General features: G+C 37.5%; 1 protein-coding gene across 1 annotated transcript; it reads left to right on the top strand.

The window, feature by feature from the left end:
- Positions 1 to 498: 498 nt before the first annotated feature.
- On the top strand, positions 499 to 17867 carry IL15 (interleukin 15). The gene is made up of 7 exons (XM_064711328.1): positions 499 to 680; positions 6020 to 6140; positions 14895 to 14995; positions 15419 to 15500; positions 15648 to 15689; positions 16533 to 16676; positions 16814 to 17867. The coding sequence occupies exons 2-7, from the start codon at positions 6087 to 6089 to the stop codon at positions 16964 to 16966; spliced, it is 576 nt and encodes a 191-aa protein (XP_064567398.1). The 5' UTR covers positions 499 to 680; positions 6020 to 6086; the 3' UTR covers positions 16967 to 17867.
- The last annotated feature ends 197 nt before the right edge of the window (positions 17868 to 18064 follow it).

Here is an 18064-nt window from a genome sequence, read left to right as displayed (position 1 = left end):
CTTATCACAAGGCAGTTAGTAAATGGATATGTTCCTTTGGTTTAAATATTTATCCAAGCTGATGTTTTTCCTGCAATGCTGGTGCTTTTCATAATCTGTCATTAGCCGTGGAAAGTCTGTATTTTTTATTTTCTCTCGCTTGTATGGCAGCTGTTGAAGACACAGAAGTCTTGTTTAGGTTCATAAATAGATTTTTGGCATCTTTCTGTAACAGAGTGTGCCAGCACAGTGAACTGACTGGCATTGTTTTATAAGCAGTGTTGCTGAAAAAAACCCATTATTTCACCGAGAAACAAGAAGGAAATGCCCAGCTCCAGAAACTCATCTCTTCCAAGGTCCATGCTCAGACAGCAATCAGGCAGCTGCCTTTGGTGTGTTGCACTCGCTCCCTGCCTTCTAAATTGTAGGAACGTGTATTTCCCCACGGTTCTTTCTGCCTTGTTTTGTTTAAGGGTTTCCCCTCCAAGTCTGAAAGCTGCCAGGAAGCGCCAGCAGGAAATCCCTTCAGTCTGCTCTGTGTCGTGAGAACGACTTCCACCTTATTAGGTACAAAATTATTTATGTCACAACTGAAAGTAAAACAGGACGGAGGAGGGGGTGGAGCATTTGCTGGTGTCACTGGTGCGAACCTTGTCCTGGCTTCTGTGCCGTGTCGGCTTCTGCTCTGCACCCCGAGACTTGTGAGTATTTCACAACCTTTGACGTCCTCCTGCTTTCTTTTTTCTTCATTCGAAAAAAGGACGGGACTTAGAGCTTAGCTTCTTATGAAATACATAGTTTAAATACTGTATTTAACCTTGCACTTGGCACCTGTTTCTCCGTTTCTGCTGCATTAGAGAAATCAGCAATTAGAGGAGACTGGTGCTAGCTCGTGAAAACTTGTCATTGTTTGCTAACAAATTCACTCAGCAAAAACGAGGAGAAAGCAAAGCTACTGCTCTGAACCTGTCCTGGTTAACTCTGTCCTGGTTAATATAGCAAGGACAGAGGCAAAAATCTGGGAGAAAAGTTATTTACTTCTTAGTGTATATGGTTAAAAGAGCATTAAATGCAGGCAGAGAACAGAAAATTTGCAGGCAGTGGAATCTTGCTGAAAACAGTGACAGGGTTTCTCTAGATGACAGGAGTGTTATAGAGAGATTCCACTCAGGAGTAAACAAGAGTAAACATACGCAGTGGCGAGTCTTGTTAAAAATAACACTTTCTACCTAGCCATAGAATCATAGACTCATATAGGTTGGAAAAAAGGGAAAGATGTGGGGAACAGAAACTTGTCACAGATTGTAAAGTCACAACCTGCAAAATTATATCTGTGTAAGTCTAATAGGAAATTCTCCTTCCCGTGCACAATCACTACCTTGCAATTCCTTCTGCCTAAAGAAGATACTTTTAGGCAGCTTACTTTTAAGAGAGTCTCACACAGTGGAAAAAACTCCTGGTGATAATTATCACAGCATGTTTGGCTATACTTTCCAAGTAGTACATAGTACATAGTATGTAGTACACAGTACATAGTGAAGTGCTTCCTTTGTCTCTCAGGATGTTTAGTTCTATTTACAGTTACAAATTAATTTGGCACGTACCAGTTAAATGGAAGCATACCATTTAGTTATTTTGTCTTGGAAAAAGATAATTATAGATTAACACAGTCTAAACAATATTTATAGCTCAATAGAGGTGTTAAATTTGGGAGTCTACTGGGCTGTTTGAAGCTTAGAGTATGACTTTATATCTGTGCCCTGCTCTGCACCAGCACCAGAGGGCAGCCCCTGGTGCAGGGCCAGGCTCTGGGAATGGGGATATCCAGGGGTGTGAGAGAGTCTGGAGAAATGCAGGCTTGGCCATGACCCTATCACTCTCTACAAGTCCCTGAAATGAGGTTGTAGCCACTTGGAAATTGATCTTTTTTCCCCAAGTAACAAGTGATAAGACAAGAGGAAATAGCTCCAGGTTGTGCGGAAGGTTCAGATTGAATAATAGAAAAAGTTCCTTCACCTAGAGGGCTCAACATTGGAACAGGCTGTCCAGGGAAGTGGTAGGGTTGCCAACACAGAAGATCTTTAAAGGACACATAGGTATGGTGCTCAGGTTAATGTCTGGACTCGATGATTTTAAAGGTCTTTTCCAGCCTAAACAATTCTATGATGTCATTAGGAATTCATTATGTCCTGCTGTCATTATGAATGTTTCAGTTCTCTGGGAAAAATAAGATCATGGTCAGATGCCGAGGAGATCAAAGGACCCTGCGTGATTCAGTGTGAATCAAGCAAAAGCTGTTTACTGTACTTCTAAACATTGTTTGTGTTTACTTCTTATGTTGGTCTCCACAGTCACGCATTGTTTAATTGGTAGCTCTACTTTGTCCACACAGCAAGCAAGCATCTCTTTCTTCATCTAGTTTTAGATGCTGTAAGTGTCATTTTACTCGGGTTGACACCCCTTTGTCTGTCAACTTTTCTGTTTCTTCCTTCTTCTTGCAACATCAGCTTTTTTATCCACAAAGGTGACCTTGTTCTTTAGTTCCAGAAGGTTAGACTGGTCCATTTAGTACATGTCCATTTTCCTGTAAATATGATCCTACAAGACCCATTCTAGGAGCCAAAACCCAGAAGAGCGAATACTCATGCATTCCTCTTTTTTTTTTTCTTTGAGGCTTTTCTGGGCACTTAAACACTCAAAATGAAAGAGTGATTTTAAAGGTTATTTTATCTACAATTCTCATTATTATAATGCATTGCCAATTCTCTACACCAAATTACAGTGCTAGGCAAAACAAGAACATCCCAAACATGTCCATTTGCTCTCCATGCATGCTAATTTTTTTCTAATTTCCAAAAGTATTTTAAAAGTAATGGCTTCAAAATGGAGGGAGGAAATCCCTACTCTCAGTTACTTGTTATCAGCTACTGATTTGTCAGAGTTCATGCAGTATTTCATGCTATAACCGATGAGGTGAGTCCTTAGTGGCAGCAGAGCGTGATCATTCACCCTATACTATCTTATATTGTTGATACAGCTGCTATACATTATATATATATACTATACTATTATATATACTCATCATACTCTATCTTACATTGTTGATACAGCTGCTGTACATCACAACTGAACAATTGAATAGTTTACCAATTAACTCTAATGTCAATGCTTACATATTCTTCACCAAAAGATGGTGGATGGATTTTTTTTTTTGCCCACCAAGGAACTGCTTTGAAAAGAATTGTATAAAAATATATGTAGACTAAAAGAGTTGTGCTCTGTGGTAGTTAACTGAAGTTGCTAATCCAGCCCACTCATGCTGAAATTTATCAAATTTTTGTAAGTAAAAATAAAAGAGAAGAATATTTACTGGCTGCAATTTATTTTTGAGTGGATGGACCATCATATTCTAAGCTGCTGGTCAGAAATGATTCCCACTGCACCTTTCCCTGGCTGCAGTGTCTTCCAGAAGGCACTGAATGGCAAGTGTGGTAATTTTCTTCCCTAGAGTTAAAGTGTAAATAAGGACAGTGTGGGGAAGTTTATTGTCTCTGCAGGAGAAAGAGCCTGATCTCATTGACTGTGCTGTTTCACTGTCTGCCGTGGACTGTGTTTGTGAAGATACAAATTGGACAGTGCTAAAAATCTTGTGAAAAACATATATAGTAGAAACCCCATTTTTGGTAAAAGAGTAACAACAGTGATGAGGTTTACTTCACATATCTTAGAACTAATTTTACCTGTTAATATGTTGTTAGCATACCATTAACATTGGTTCTTTTTTGGTTGATAAGCAACATGATAGGAAGTTGGGCATGAGCTCTGCAGCCTCTTTTGGCGCTGCATTGGCTAATTAAGAATTATGGCACTTGTACCAGAGGGGCCTGCATGTATTCTGGTGAGTGACAAAACTGCTGTTTTCTTGTAAGGAAGAAGCCCTGACCTGCCCTTCCAGAACTAAGGAATTCTCTATGGGAATCAATGTGCCTGACTTCTGAGAGCTGCAGCTGGAAGCTTTCAGTGAGCTTGTGAGAGGAAAAGCCATCAACATGAGCACACTCATGTGGATAGCTTTTGAGCACTTATTGCTCAAAAATAATGAATTATCTCTGTTAGTGTAAGCCATACAGCCACCCTGAATGTCAAATGAACCTCAGGCTGAATGCCATGAAAATAACAAAGACAGAAGAGGCATGGCAGCTAGAGCAAGGGTGTGTGGTGTGCTTATGAGAACACAGGAATGTGAGTCACAGTGGCTCTCAAAGGCTCAAGTGCTGCAGCCTTTGCCAGAAAAGAAATGAGAACAGTTCCTTTTCCTGATGGTGTGCTTAGGCAATGGAGTAGCTCCTGGAGGTTTTCTTTGTGCTGCTGCTTGTAAGGGTAAATAGGACAACTGCTGCTTCAATTGCTGCTTCACATTCCTGAGGTTTGATTATGCTGGTGCTATGATTGGTTATAATCAGGGCTGTCAGTGCAGTGGAGAGGCTGGGCAGCACAGGGAGTGACAGGAGGGTGACAGCTCACCTGGGCTTGCACTGCGGATCCCAAGGGTAAACCTGACCTGCAGTGACCCACACTGGATGCTGGTGATGGCCCAAGCCATCAGACTGGGGCTCACACATGCTGCCTCACTGCTTACAGCTTTCTTTCACTCATTTTATTTCATTTTCAATAATTTTTATTGAATAAAAAAATGTCTACAGCCTAAGCTACACTATCTTAGAGTAATTACTAACATGGGCACACGAAAAATCAGATTTTACACTGTCTAGAGTATATACTTATATATATATATATTTATATATATATATTTATATATGTAAATATACATATATTCATATGGGTATGTATACATACATACACACACACACATATATATATATATATATATATCACTTACCACCATATTACCCATTTTCATCTTGATCACAGATTAGTTAATTTTTCTCAAAAGGATAGGAAAAGGATAAGAAAAGAGAAATTTTACTCTACAAATGCAAAAATATTGGAGGAACCTAAATATTTGGGGCCCAGTCTGTGATATCTAGAGATAATTTTTTTATTTTTGTTTTAAGTGGTTGCTCAGCAGTCTCTAGGATTGTCCGTGTTCACTTTAGCCCCCCGTGTGTTCTGGTGCAGCTGTGAGGAATTGCAGCCCTTTTGAAATAAGCTCTGCAAGGACACATTTTTCTTCACGCTGTAACATCTCCCCTGGAGAAACCTGAGCTAGCATCTGAACTAGCTGGCTGCAGCAACCAGAAATATTTGCTTGGGGAGCATGAGGCATCCCATCCTAGGGGCAGATATGCAAAGTAACTAAAAGGGAGGATTTCTGGTGAGACAGAGCTCAGAAAACTCTTGCTGCTTGTGAAAAATCAGTGTTAAGGAGTCTGCCCAAATCACAGAAAGATGTTGAGATGGAGGCAAGGAGAAGACTCAGGGCTGCATCCAGCTGCCTTTGTCATTGAAACCAGGTTTTCTTTCTGTCATCTTGTGTCTCCTTTTCTCCACACCTTTTTGGTCAAACAAAGCCATTTATACAGGGGTTTGGTTTGGTTTGGTTTGAGTTTTTCCAGGGGCTTGGTCCACTCTGTGAAAACAATCCATTTGGTTCACAAATGGTGTGTGAGAAAAAGGAAATCGTTACATCATCCTCTGATTAAAGATTTAATACCTTTTTATGATTATGAATTCATGGGTAGGCAGTGAGCATGGGATTGAGTTTTGAGTAGAATATGCCTTAGTGATCATAAACACTTCTACTTCTGCTACCCTCAAACTTTCTCCTTCCTTTCACTCCCACCATGTCTTGACTCCTTGCTGTGCTCTCCATCCAGTCATACAACTCAAATTCCACCTCTGTGCCCCAGCAGCATCCCTGCTGTCTGCCCCTAAGCCTTTAGAATATATACAGGGGACTTGCAGAAGTTACTCACAAAATTTAAGAGGCTTCCTGCTTTGAATCTTCTTAATGGATAGGCTGAAAGCCACTCAGAAATCCATTGTGGCTTTATACTCACGTTTTTTTCCCCCCATGTAGGCCCCAAAATGTAGTTTTCTGACCCAGATGCTGTGCTTCTCTTCTGAGTAATGGTCCAGCAGGCAGAATGCTGGGGATGGCACAAAACTCTGCTGGAGCACTGAGCAGGCTGCCGAGCCAGGTAAGCACCTCTTAAAAAACATGACATTCTTCTGAAAGTTCAGCAAAGCTTGTAATGGTATTTTGCAACCCAACATGAAAAGTAAGTAATAAAGAAAATTTAAGGCTTGTAAACATCTCTGGTATTTTAGATTAAATCCTTACACTCTATAATTTTTACGTTGTTTTTTTCCACTCCTTGTTGTTCAGTTGTACCAGAATTAACTGTCACACCATAAATAGGTCTGGAGTTTTTTCATATTCATATTTTTCAGTTGACTTGTGACGCAGCAAGTTCTGGCCAGCTTTTCTGCTCAGTCCTATTCCCTGTGTCTGGCTGATATTTCACAACATGTGAGGCCAAACCGCTGGTCCTTGAGAGTATTTACTACACTCTTTCCTGTGTAAAAATTTAGCAAGGAGAGGCATTAATGTTCACTGGCTACAAGTCACATAGTTTTCTTATTCATGTTAATTCTTCTTTTGGTTGGTGATTCTTATGTTAATTAGTCTATGCTCAGTCTTTCTCATCTTTTCTGCTGGCTTTCCAGTTGTTTTCCTGCAGAAGTCACAGAACCAATTAATCATCTCAAATTTGAGTTCATTACTGATTATCCAGTAGCTTCGTGTGATTTCATGCAAAGTGCCAGAATGATTGCATCACTCTAAGCTTTTATTAAAAGCGAGAAAATACAGACCTCCTGATTCTGGAGAAGATTCTGGAACTCAAGTGTCACCAATAAAAGCTATGGAAAGTTGGAAGCAGGTCCTGAGTCACTGTCCTGAGCATGCCAGTTCTTCCACAATGATTGCCAGTAGTACATGGAAATAACCTAAGGTTATTTAGTCTTCCAAGGCTGTGAAAAAAAATCAAAAGCATGACAAGCAAACAAGTCTTTATTTTCACTGAGAATTTCAAATGCACATTCAGCCAGCGGTGTTTTGACTACAGGAATTACTCTTGTAGCAAGATGCAGATGCAGGATTGTGTGACCATCAGAAAACAAGTTTGCTTTGCCCTGTGGTCACGCTAATGTTATGACTTACCTATTTAAATGCTTTCATCCTCCATGATAAATTAAAACAAGTCTCATGTGTTCTGGAAGCAATTCTGTTTGCTCCCAAAGCCAGTGAACATTTTAAAATACAACTATTCCACTGCCCCTTAAAGGTATATGTAAGTTTGGTATTTTTGCTATTAACTTATCATCTCTTAAATTAACAATTTTTTGCTGTTTTTTATATTTATACACAGTGAATGGTGTAGCTATGAAGGTACAAACAAAAAGACAACATCCTTCTCAATAAGGCTTAGTTTCTAACAGCAGGTGTAACACACAGCCAGATGTAGCATATAGGTGTAACATCTATGTTGTCTCTCTTAAAAGAATTAAAAGTGCAGATTATTTGAAAATATAAATCATAGTAGAATAGTCTACTGTTAGGAAAAAAGCAGAGGAATTCCAACCACTAAGAACAAATATATCGTTGTGCACTCTGTGATTGATTTGTACAGATTTTTTTTCCTTTAAATCTTTAATAATCATTAAGGACTTGAACTATATGATGATTTCTAGATGAGTTAGCTTTTCTCTTGTTTTCAATGGAGATTATTTATATAAAATAGCCTTTAAAACTACTGCACAAAAGCTAACTTAAGTACATTCTGCTATCAGAAGTCTCAGAACAGTCTCAGAAGCTGAATGAAGATGGGTTCTGTCTCCAAGTTTCCCAGATGGTGGTGGGAACAAGAGGAATACCATCAAACAGACATTCCATAACTTACGAAAAATGCAATTTTCACGATTGTTGCCAAGCAGAAATGGATGTAATATTTTCTGTTCCCTAGCTCCCCAGTGAGGATAACAAACAAAGTCTCTTCCATGGGTCATCTACAGTCTCCTGAGATCATCCTGGCTACATATTTTGTCTGCTGACTGAATCACAGGCACAGTAGTGGAGTGATATCTTATGGGTGTCCAGCACAGATTCTGAATCACTGTTCTTTCACAGCATTCAGTGGCAGTTATCCAAGCCAAGAAATAATACTTTCCTGAATGAAGTTATACTGGGGAAAGTTTATTCAAATTGGTTTTTTTTCTTTCTTTCTTTTCTTTTTTTTTTCCTGGAGGAAAGAGAGAAAAATATCACCATGGCAACTTACTTTCAAATGAAAGCATCTTCAAGTGTAGTGCAGTGTACTAGAACTTTTTTTTTTAATTAAGAAAATCTCCCCCTCTAAATACAACCTACAAGCTTTACTTCATTCTAAGACAGATGATTTATTAAGTCCTTTTATAGGGAATGTGGGATTTTGTTGGACTCACTATAATCACAATCCCCCAGTATTTTCTAACAGAGATCCTTACGAGGTTAGACAGTGGTGGAGGGAGGAAAAGACCTCACAGTGGCATTTGTATGTACTGACTTAAGAAAAACAGGTACAGAAATAACAGTCACTTCAATGAATTCTGTTAGTTATAAAAAAGTAGAGTTTATAGGTATATAAATAAATAAATAAATAAATATATTTGTCATGTGATTCACTTTTCTACGCTCTCAGACAGCTTCCAACTAAACTTCTAAAGAAAAGGCTGCCATAAATGTAGCTATTTCTCCTGCAACATGACACAATGCACCAGATTATTTATGTCTCCCAATACTCTTTGCAAAATAGAGCTGTTAACTTTTATGTCTCGGCTGAATTCTTGGGCGGGTATTTTCTCCCTTGAATCCTAAGTATGCTTTTTTTCCCCATCTCCTTCTCTCACATTCAAGCAAACTTTTCAGCAGAGAGCCTTGATTTGCATGATTTGTGCTTTTCTCTTTTCTCTCCTTAATTCCTCTGTAATTTTTACTCATTGAGCCAGTTTGTGCTTCCCAGAAATCTGTAGCTGCATACAAGTAGGGAGACTGCTCCTGTGCCTTCCCATTTCCCACAGAAACAAAGCAGATAGCTGCATGCTTTTCCTCTTTAATTTTGTTTTATTACAATTCCAGACAAACACAGTGTTATTTAATGGGCTACAGCTTTTTGCCTGCAGTTATGCTCCTTTTGTTTCATACAAAAGGGATGTTTCTTACCTCATTATCCTGTTCCACGCAGTTAGAGACCAACCCCAGTTTCCTGTTCCCTTGCTGCTATTCAGAATGAACGCTTGTGCCATAATTTACATTACCTTAGACTTTTCAAGCATATTTTGGTGGATTCAGTCCTTCAAAGATGCAACTCTCTGGGCTACTAAAGAGGCCTGGTTTTAAAGTTTTTTGTAGTAAATGATGTGAGTTTCATTTTGCATCATGATGCTAATGCAAAGGGGAGATAATAAAATAATATATTGACATTAAGGTCTGGAATCATATGAATCAGCTGCAAGATTTCTCACTATCTGCTCCTGATTTGCAGGTAAATTTGCCCATTTAGCTTGAGAGGTATGCTGTGGCATTTTGGACTTAAGTTTCTGTCTTAATGCACTTGTGACTGGAATAGAGTTGATTTTCTTCCAAGTACCTGTGTTTTGGAACTGAGATGAGAATAATTTAATAACACTCAGGTTTTAGTTGTTGCTAAGTAGAGTTGATGCTGATACATGAGGACATTTTATCCTAAGATTGACCATTTTTGCTACCATCTTCAAGAAAAAAATTCTCAAAGTGCCAAATAAACTAGGACTAAATTTTTGTTTAGTCTGCAGAAAACAACTGATTCAACCAAGGTCAGACATAATCCAAATTCAGTGGTGTAATTTACTTAGCCATTCTGCCTAGCACTTCCCCCTGCAGAAGCTCTTATGAACATGGAGCTTTCCTATATAGCATTTCAATTCAACTTTTCTCATGTTCTCCTTTCGAAAAAATTCTTTCTTTTTCCTTTTTCCTTCTTTCTTTTATTTTTTGGCAAAACCCCCACTCATCTCCTGCCCTCATTTAGCTGAAAATATCTCTCAGATTCATAGGATTTTATGGTTGCTGTAGATTATTTTGCATAATTTAAATGACACATGAATATTTCAAGTCTCATTTTAAACTGTGTGCAGTTTCAGGACACACAGGTCACAGTGAGGACAAAGTAGTTTTCTAGTAGTTTTTCTCCAGCTAAAGATGAGCAACTTGAAATAGTGCAAATTTATGTACTGTGCACTGGTGACAATTTTAAAAAAGAAAATAGTTTGACTGAAACAATGAGCAAGATCCAGTGTTGAGAGTGAACTCAAGCTCTATATTGCACTCAGTAAAAGTGACTTTTAAGCAGCAATGTGGTTCAATAGGGGCTACAAGTAATTCTCTGCCCTCTTTAGAACCTGAGGGGTTTTGCCAGCACCTTTGCTGAGAGTTCAGTGCTCAAACCATATCCAAAGTATGGAGCATCCAAAACCTTGGACAGAATAATTCATCTCAAAGCAGCCTATGACACCTGTTTTGTCCAGACTTAAATATCAGAAAACAAAATAGCCTTCATTTAATTAATGAAAACTAATTTTTATTTCTGTTTATACTTTAATTATTTTCTAAATGATCGTTTTCTCTAATTCATATAACCAATTAAAACTTTTGCAAATGGAAAAATCTTTATTTAAACATCAAAAACTAAGAGAGAAGAAATTTGTTTTCTCTCAGCTAGATTGTTCAGTTTTGAAATGATGAAAATGTTCTCACAGTGCGTGGTGAACTGAAAGAAAAACAAAGAACTCAAACCCACATGAAACAGGTCAACAGGCCACTCCTGTGGCCACTCTGGTGCAAAACCTTTGCTAGCTGTCTGTGCAGCACCAGATAAAGATCAATAATGTCCTTCAGGCTCTGCAAACAAAAGGTAGAAAACCCAGTGGAACAAAAGCAGCAACTTGGAGGCCTAATGTCCAAGTGTAAAACAAATGATAGCATTAAATGTAGGCCAATCAATTGCAAGAAAAGCTTTCTGAGACAGCCTACAGTAGTGACGTGAATGCAGAATAGAAAAATCAAAATGTCAATTAGGAAGGTTTTGTTTCCTGGGTCTGAAACGCTGCTGGACCTGTTCTGGCCAAAGCTTGGGAAACTTCAAGGTGTGTGTTCTGAGGAGTAGTCCAGTGCAATAGTTCAGAAATTCAACTGCTGCAGATTAGGAGCAGAAATGAGTGAGCTTAGAGGCTTAGAAATGTGGAAGTTCCTGTGTAAAATTCTTCAGCATGCACATTTCAGCCATACTCTGCTATGCTCATCAGCCAGTTTCAGTGTCCTGTGGGCGCAAGGAACATTGGAGAAAGCTTGTGATCTCTTGAGCCTTCACATAATTTTTTTTGCATTGTTTGTATTGGCAACAGCTCTGGTTCTTGTTTGGGAGTGGGTGTAATCTATCAAAGTAGCTAAAATGTGCTGATATGTTCACTCTGACCTCAGACAGATGTAACACTACCACATTTTCTTCTGATTTTGTTCCTCTTCTGGAAATAGGCAACCCATGCTATCACTGAAGTTTCTTAAAAACCCCAAAGATTAATGCTTACATGTACAGAGTCAGCTGGCTCCTTGTTTAGAATGAAATAAGATTGATTTCTAGCTTTACCATTCAAAAATTATGAAAAAACATGCTAGAATGTTTCAAACTGCGTCATGCCTCTAATCCAGGATCCAGCAAATTCCAGTAAAAGTATCACTGTAGGAGAGGGCCATAGATTATAATTCTTTTTAAAAAGCTCTGGAACTTGCCTAACTTCACAATTTTGAGAACTGCTTTTGCTATTTTTAGTCTTTTATCTATTACAAGTGTGTTACAGATCTCTATCAGTGTATGGTCTTGCAGTCTTTAAGCTGAGTATTTTGCTAAGGCTGAGATATTATCTGTCCAGCAGCTGTTCCTGTAACAACTATTTTTATGGCCTCAGAGGTTTCAATTTTATGCATCAATATGACATCATTTATAATTTTTTTGCTGTTCAAGTTTCCATGTTTAATACTGTTCTAGTTGTTAATATCCTACCCTAAAGGCACAGAAATTTAATCTATAATTGTGTTCTCATTCCCTGTTGGATATTTGTTGCTACGATAAAAATATCACAAATAATATTTACAAGGAGTGCCTAACAGCAAATGAATAGATCAGAACACATTTTGCTAAACAAACTTTAGTTTTGGCTCTATTTTATGTGTTTTATTAATGCCCTTTACATTTTGAATATGTTTTTATTCTCACTGTTTATTTATCTGTGAGAACTTATTCTGAAAGGCCTTTTAAGTAGTTATTACATATTGCCTCCTGAAGGGTGTCATTTGGAGATAAATGGTCAAATCTCACCACCTGTGCCTTACAAATGAGTTTTTTGCTCTGTGCTTTTTCTTTGCTGTGTATTTGAGCTAAATTATTTTTGCCACTAGCAAAATTCAGGGAGTCTCTGTGTCAGTTGTGTTTGGCAAGCCAACCTAGCATATATAATTAATATTATACATCCTTGCATCAAGAAAACATTCAGCTGGTCTTTCACAATTTGAGGAGGGATTGATACCTTGAAAAGACTGACATTGCATGGAAGGATGAAAAGAGAAAGAAGCATGAATTAGCTTTCTTTCCTGGCTGGATTTTGCCACCTGGCAAGTATAAGGTCTGTAGCCAAGTACAGGGCACATCTCCACAAGGAAACAGTCTGAGCTCTGGGCCTCAAGCACAATCTGCAAAAGAAAGTAAAGGTCAAAAGAAAATATTTAACTTCTTACATTTCATGTTCTGATGTTTAATGTATTGAGTGGAACAGCAACGACTCTGTGACCTTTCAGCAAAATTTCAAGCAGGCATTATAAACTTTACTCTCTGGCATAAATGCCAATTATCAGGAACATACAGGAGAAAGGACTGCCAAAGCAAATCAACACGTAGCAAACAAAGAACATATAAGTACAGAATGTGATATAAACTGAGAGAGGCTCCTGCCAGGCTGATTACTGAGAAAACTCCCTTGAAGGTTAGCACTTCCCTGATACAGGCAGGATAAGCCATGTAGGACAATGCCATTCTGACACTAATTCAAACTCAGGGCTTTTTTTCTTTATTTCCCTTCGATTGTTTCCTATAAGAAGCCCAAAGTAACTCAGGGATGAAAGAGCAGAGAGATTCTTCAGTGAATCTGCTTCTTTGGCTTTCAGCATTTACCCCATGACAAGGCAGCTAGAATATGTCTTTTCTCTAAAACTTACTCATAATCCATGAAAATTTGATCTCAAAATTACTTATTTAAGGGCTCAGTATATGGAAACATCTGTCTAGTTCAGAAGTGCTGCTTTATTTATGGGCTCCATTCCTCTTAAAGCCACTTCCATTAGTTTATGAAACCTTTACTCTCCATGGCTTCACTCCATCACAGAAGAAAAAATCACAGAAGAAGAATTGCTGCAACAATGCAAATGAGTGGGTGTAAAATTGTACAAGATGTAAACAGTACTTGAATGCAGATCTAAAAAGACCCCTACTTTATGCATGAGACATTTCTTAATAAAATGCCAAAGGACTGGAGAGAGCTGGAGGTGATGATAAGATTTCAGAGGGAAATTTGCTGCAGTAACAGAGAAAAGAAGATTTAAAGTACTTTGCTGCACAGGAAGCCAGAGAGAAAATGCTGAGGACACATATTTTTAGAACAGGGGAGAAGAAGAGACCGACTAAAATAATAATAATGAATAATGTGCAAGAAGTCTATTGTACTACAGAGTGAAATGAGAGATGGGAAAATAGATTGTTATGAGAGAGAGGTGTTTGAGAAGGCTGATTTGCTCATGGGAACAAGGAAAGGGGGCTGATCAAGGAAAAAACTGTATGCTAGCAGTCAAGAAGTTGAGAGAAAATTCGAGAATAATCAACAATGAAGAAGGTTAGACTTATAGGGTGAGACTTACAGGGTGAGGGTTTTTGCAAATGAAGTATTTTGAAAAACTCTCAGGATATTTCAGGATTTTGAAAGAAGTGGACATAAAGTTCTGGCAGGGACACATACTGAGATCTGAGCAATCAGTTGTGAAGAAAACACTGGCAGTAGTTTCCCTTTTCCCACAAAAACTGAAAACAGTATCACCGGTTTCCAAATCCCTCATTAGATCTGAGTGCACTGTATGCTTCTGGTCATTTGTTTTCAGGAAGAAGGAAGCAGATGAGGAATAAAGATATAAATAAAGAATAAAAATACAGTTCAAAATAAGGAGAAAAAAGAACCAAATGGCATAGCCTGGAAAGAAATTTTCATATTTATGAATATCTTATCTCAAGGATTCAAGGAGACATTTATAAGCAAATATTATTAAAAAAAGTTTAGATATATGGTATTTAGGCAGAAGCATGTAATTTTAACTGTATTTTCCATCACATAACTTAAATACTGTAAAAAACCACAAATATTTTCTCTTGAGCAACTTAGATTATTGTTTCTGTGACAGCCAAATCAGCAAAGTCATTGGCTGTATATGCTTCATTAAAGAAAGATTTTTTCATTTGCTTACAGATTTGCTTCTTTAAAGAGAAAACAATACTAGTGTACCTTAGATATCACTCAGAGGTAACTGCTCTTAAAATGCTTAATTTAAATTCATTATTAAAAAACAGCATTCCTTTCCCAAACATTGTGTATTCTACCAACTGTCTGGTAAAATGATTTTGTATTTCTCCAAGCTACAAATCAGCTGGTCCTTCCAGCTACACGCAACAGGGTTTTGTCTTTGTTGGAAGTCTTGGAAAATTGGTTAATTAAGTCAGTACTAAAGCGAAGTTCTGTGGAATCAAATGGTGACAAGGCATCACTTTGGTTGTGTCTTCCAGAAAACACACCTGAAAAGTATTTGTCTGCAGTATCTGCTTCTGAACAGCCACTGCTTTTGCCTTTTAAAGAATGGAATGGGACTAATCATCTTCTTCCTATGGTAAATACAGAGCTAATGTCAATCAGACAGTAGCTACAAATTATTTATTTTCACTATCACAGCTGTTACTTGTCTCCAGTCACTTCAGAGAGTGGATTTGGAATTTTATTTTTACACTTTAAAAGAATTTTAGGCATTATACATCAGGTAATCGAACCTCTCTTTTGCATTATGTTCTATAAATGTGGCCTTCTGAAAAACCCACATTGTTTACACTGTGTATGACATGAGATTCTGTTTTTATGTATCTGTGTGATTTTATGATTTTTCAAATCTGCTTGCTTGCCCCAAGTATTTACCATATGTATTTACACGTAAACACTGTATCTCTAATATCTTACAATGCTGAGTCCTTTTTTTCATGGTAAAGGTTGTAGATCCCTCCTGTTTATCCTGATGGTCACTGTGCTCCTTCTGTTCCAGTGCTTATGTTCCAAAGACAGAAGCAGGACGCTGCAAGTGGGAAGAAGTTCTGCAGGATTTGCAAGCCATCAAGACATCCAAAGTAAGTCCATGAAACAGTCAGCTTTTCATGTAGTCCTAGAAGAAGCCTTAATAAAATATTTAGCACTGCACTCAGCTAGGAAGTGCTAGTGAGAGGGATGGTGTTTGTTAGCTAATGTTGATAATTCCAACTCTTATTTTCTTGCAGGACATTGATGTGAGTTTATACACTGCCAGTGCAGATGAGGATGTAAGTAAACTTCACATATGACCACAACTGATGTTTAATGTGGTGCCTTCATGGCCTTATCTGAACTATCCCCTAAAGCAGACTTGTTCTAATTTGATAAATGTATCTAAAATCAAATAATTTGCCTTGGAATTAATAGTACTTCTAATCAATGTGCTTGTGATAAACTATGTAAGCAGGTATTAATTATCCTTATTTAATCATCTGCTACTAAAGTTAATCAATTGAAAGGGATGATTGAGGCCATGTTGGGTGGGGCTTTGGGCATCCTGGCCCACAGAAAGGAGGCTCTGTGCATAGCAGAGAGGTTGGAAGTACAGGATATTTAAGGTCCCTTCCACCCCAAACTACTCTGTGATCATGTGGTTCAAAGTCATTTTATCAAGGCAAACAATGCTAAAATAATTCTGGGATTCATTTTTTAATTAAGGGAACATTACCTGCTTCCTCTGCTCTCTTACCCATTCTGAATTTAGGTCTCTGAGTTAAAGTGTTAAGACTGCTAAGCATAATATTAAATCAATTCCACTATGGTTTGTTGTATGCCAGGTTCCTATCCTCGTTAATTATTTTCCTGTGTTCTTCATGTTTCACCCCATCTCAGCAAACTGCTTGCTCTTGTTCTTCTTAGCTCTCACAGCCCATCTCTGCAGATATTCAAATGTATTTGAATAGTAAGAAAAGATGCCCAGTAAGTAAAAATCAGTTTCTTTGTGGCTGATTTTATCTTAGATTATGTCTCACTTATATCATACTTGTGGTTTAAATTAGATAATAAATTATGACCTACATTTGCTTATTTCTTTTTAATCATAAACTATTGCAACTGCATGTTTTTTTCAGGAAGAATGCCAGGAACTTGTAATGAGGTGCTTTTTCTTAGAGACAGAAGTGATATTTCAAGAATGTCGTATCAAAAATTGTAGTAAAACACAGGATGTGTGGAACATTTGGAAAAATGGGAATGACAGCTTTGAAAAAAATAAGGTAAGCAGCACCAATTGTGTGTGGAAAAAAGGCAAATCAAAATGTTTATTGGATAGCAGAAATACCTCTTTAGTTATATAAACTGTGGGATGAAAACTAATGAGAAAAACTAATGCCTTTTTTTTTCTTTTTTTCAGTTGGCTTCCACAAAATCAGAAAAATGCAAAGAATGTGAAGAATATGAAGAAAAAAATTTTACAGAATTTGTACAAAATTTTGAAAAGGTTATACAAAGGGATTGCAAACACTGGTCAAAAAGACATAAACTGGTAAAGAATATTCTTACATGAACACCCTCAGAGAAATTAGATTATCACCAAAAATAAACCAGAAAAAAATTATAATCCTCTTGGCTATCTCTTAATATATCTGTTTCTGTTGTGGTTTTCAGGTAAGCTCAATTACTTCTTCTGTCCAAGAACTCAAAGTCAAAATTAGAATATTTATGTGAAGACTCTTCTTTGCCCTTTTGTACAATGCTAACATAAGGGCATTAAAAATTATCTCCAGTTTTCTCACTGGAATAAATATCACAAAAAATAAATAAATAATTTGCCACCATAAAACATCAAAACCAGAAGTGTTTATTACATAGTTTGCATGAAATAAAATGGTTCCTAAATTTTAAATTTTTCCTTAATTCAGTGGTGTGCACTGAATATGATTTTTCCTTACCTGATGTCATGTGCACAGGATAGGTAACACCAAGTTACAACTCTGGACTTTAGTCAAAGACATAAAGGGACTTTCCTTATTTCTGGCTTTGAGAGGGAAGCAGTACACTGATGATGGGGGAACCAAAGAACTGCTTTGCTCAGAATTTTCTTTATCTTCACTACTTTGAAAATCAATTTCTTGATTTAATATTGTTTTTCATTAACTCATTTACCCGTGGCAAGTATGATAAATACTGTGAATTTGTCTTTCCAAAGAATATCGCTAAATCTGTGACCACTCAGCTTGTCACTCTGTCAGCCACTGGCCATATCCCTTTTATTTCATTTGACTTCCACCTGGCCCAGGTGTATCTTCTGGGATTAAAAGAGGCCTTTTGCTAATCTGGATCTCCAGCATTTCTGTTAGGGTTTACTTTTCACTGAGAGCTAAGCAGCCATCTGAAAGCTTTACTACATCCTGAATCCAATTGTTATAATAAATGATCTGGCTGGTATAAAGGATGGACTAAATTAAGGCCAGCTTGTTGTTTGTGGTTTTTGGTTTTGTGTGGTTTTTTGGCTCTTTTTTTTTTTTTTTTTTTTTTTTTAAGTTAGGAAATTCCTATGTGTTCCAGAGGAAAAGTTTCAATATGAGTAAAACACAGACAAATCTGATCTGACCTGTTAGTCCTGCAGGCAGAACAATGGCTACTTTTGAAGTGAACATCCCCA

The sequence above is a fragment of the Zonotrichia leucophrys genome, chromosome 4 (assembly GCF_028769735.1).
Source record: "Zonotrichia leucophrys gambelii isolate GWCS_2022_RI chromosome 4, RI_Zleu_2.0, whole genome shotgun sequence".
Lineage (NCBI taxonomy): Eukaryota > Metazoa > Chordata > Aves > Passeriformes > Passerellidae > Zonotrichia > Zonotrichia leucophrys.
The sequence above is the reverse complement of the archived record's forward strand: the minus strand, read 5'-3'. Positions and strand labels throughout refer to the sequence as shown.

Excerpts from the sequence above, each read along its gene's own strand:
- IL15 (XM_064711328.1), top strand. The coding sequence starts at position 6,087 with ATGCTGGGGATGGCACAAAACTCTGCTGGAGCACTGAGCAGGCTGCCG. Across the intron at positions 15,501-15,647 it reads AAGCCATCAAGACATCCAAA|GACATTGATGTGAGTTTATA; the intron begins GTAAGTCCATGA and ends ATTTTCTTGCAG. Across the intron at positions 15,690-16,532 it reads CTGCCAGTGCAGATGAGGAT|GAAGAATGCCAGGAACTTGT; the intron begins GTAAGTAAACTT and ends TGTTTTTTTCAG.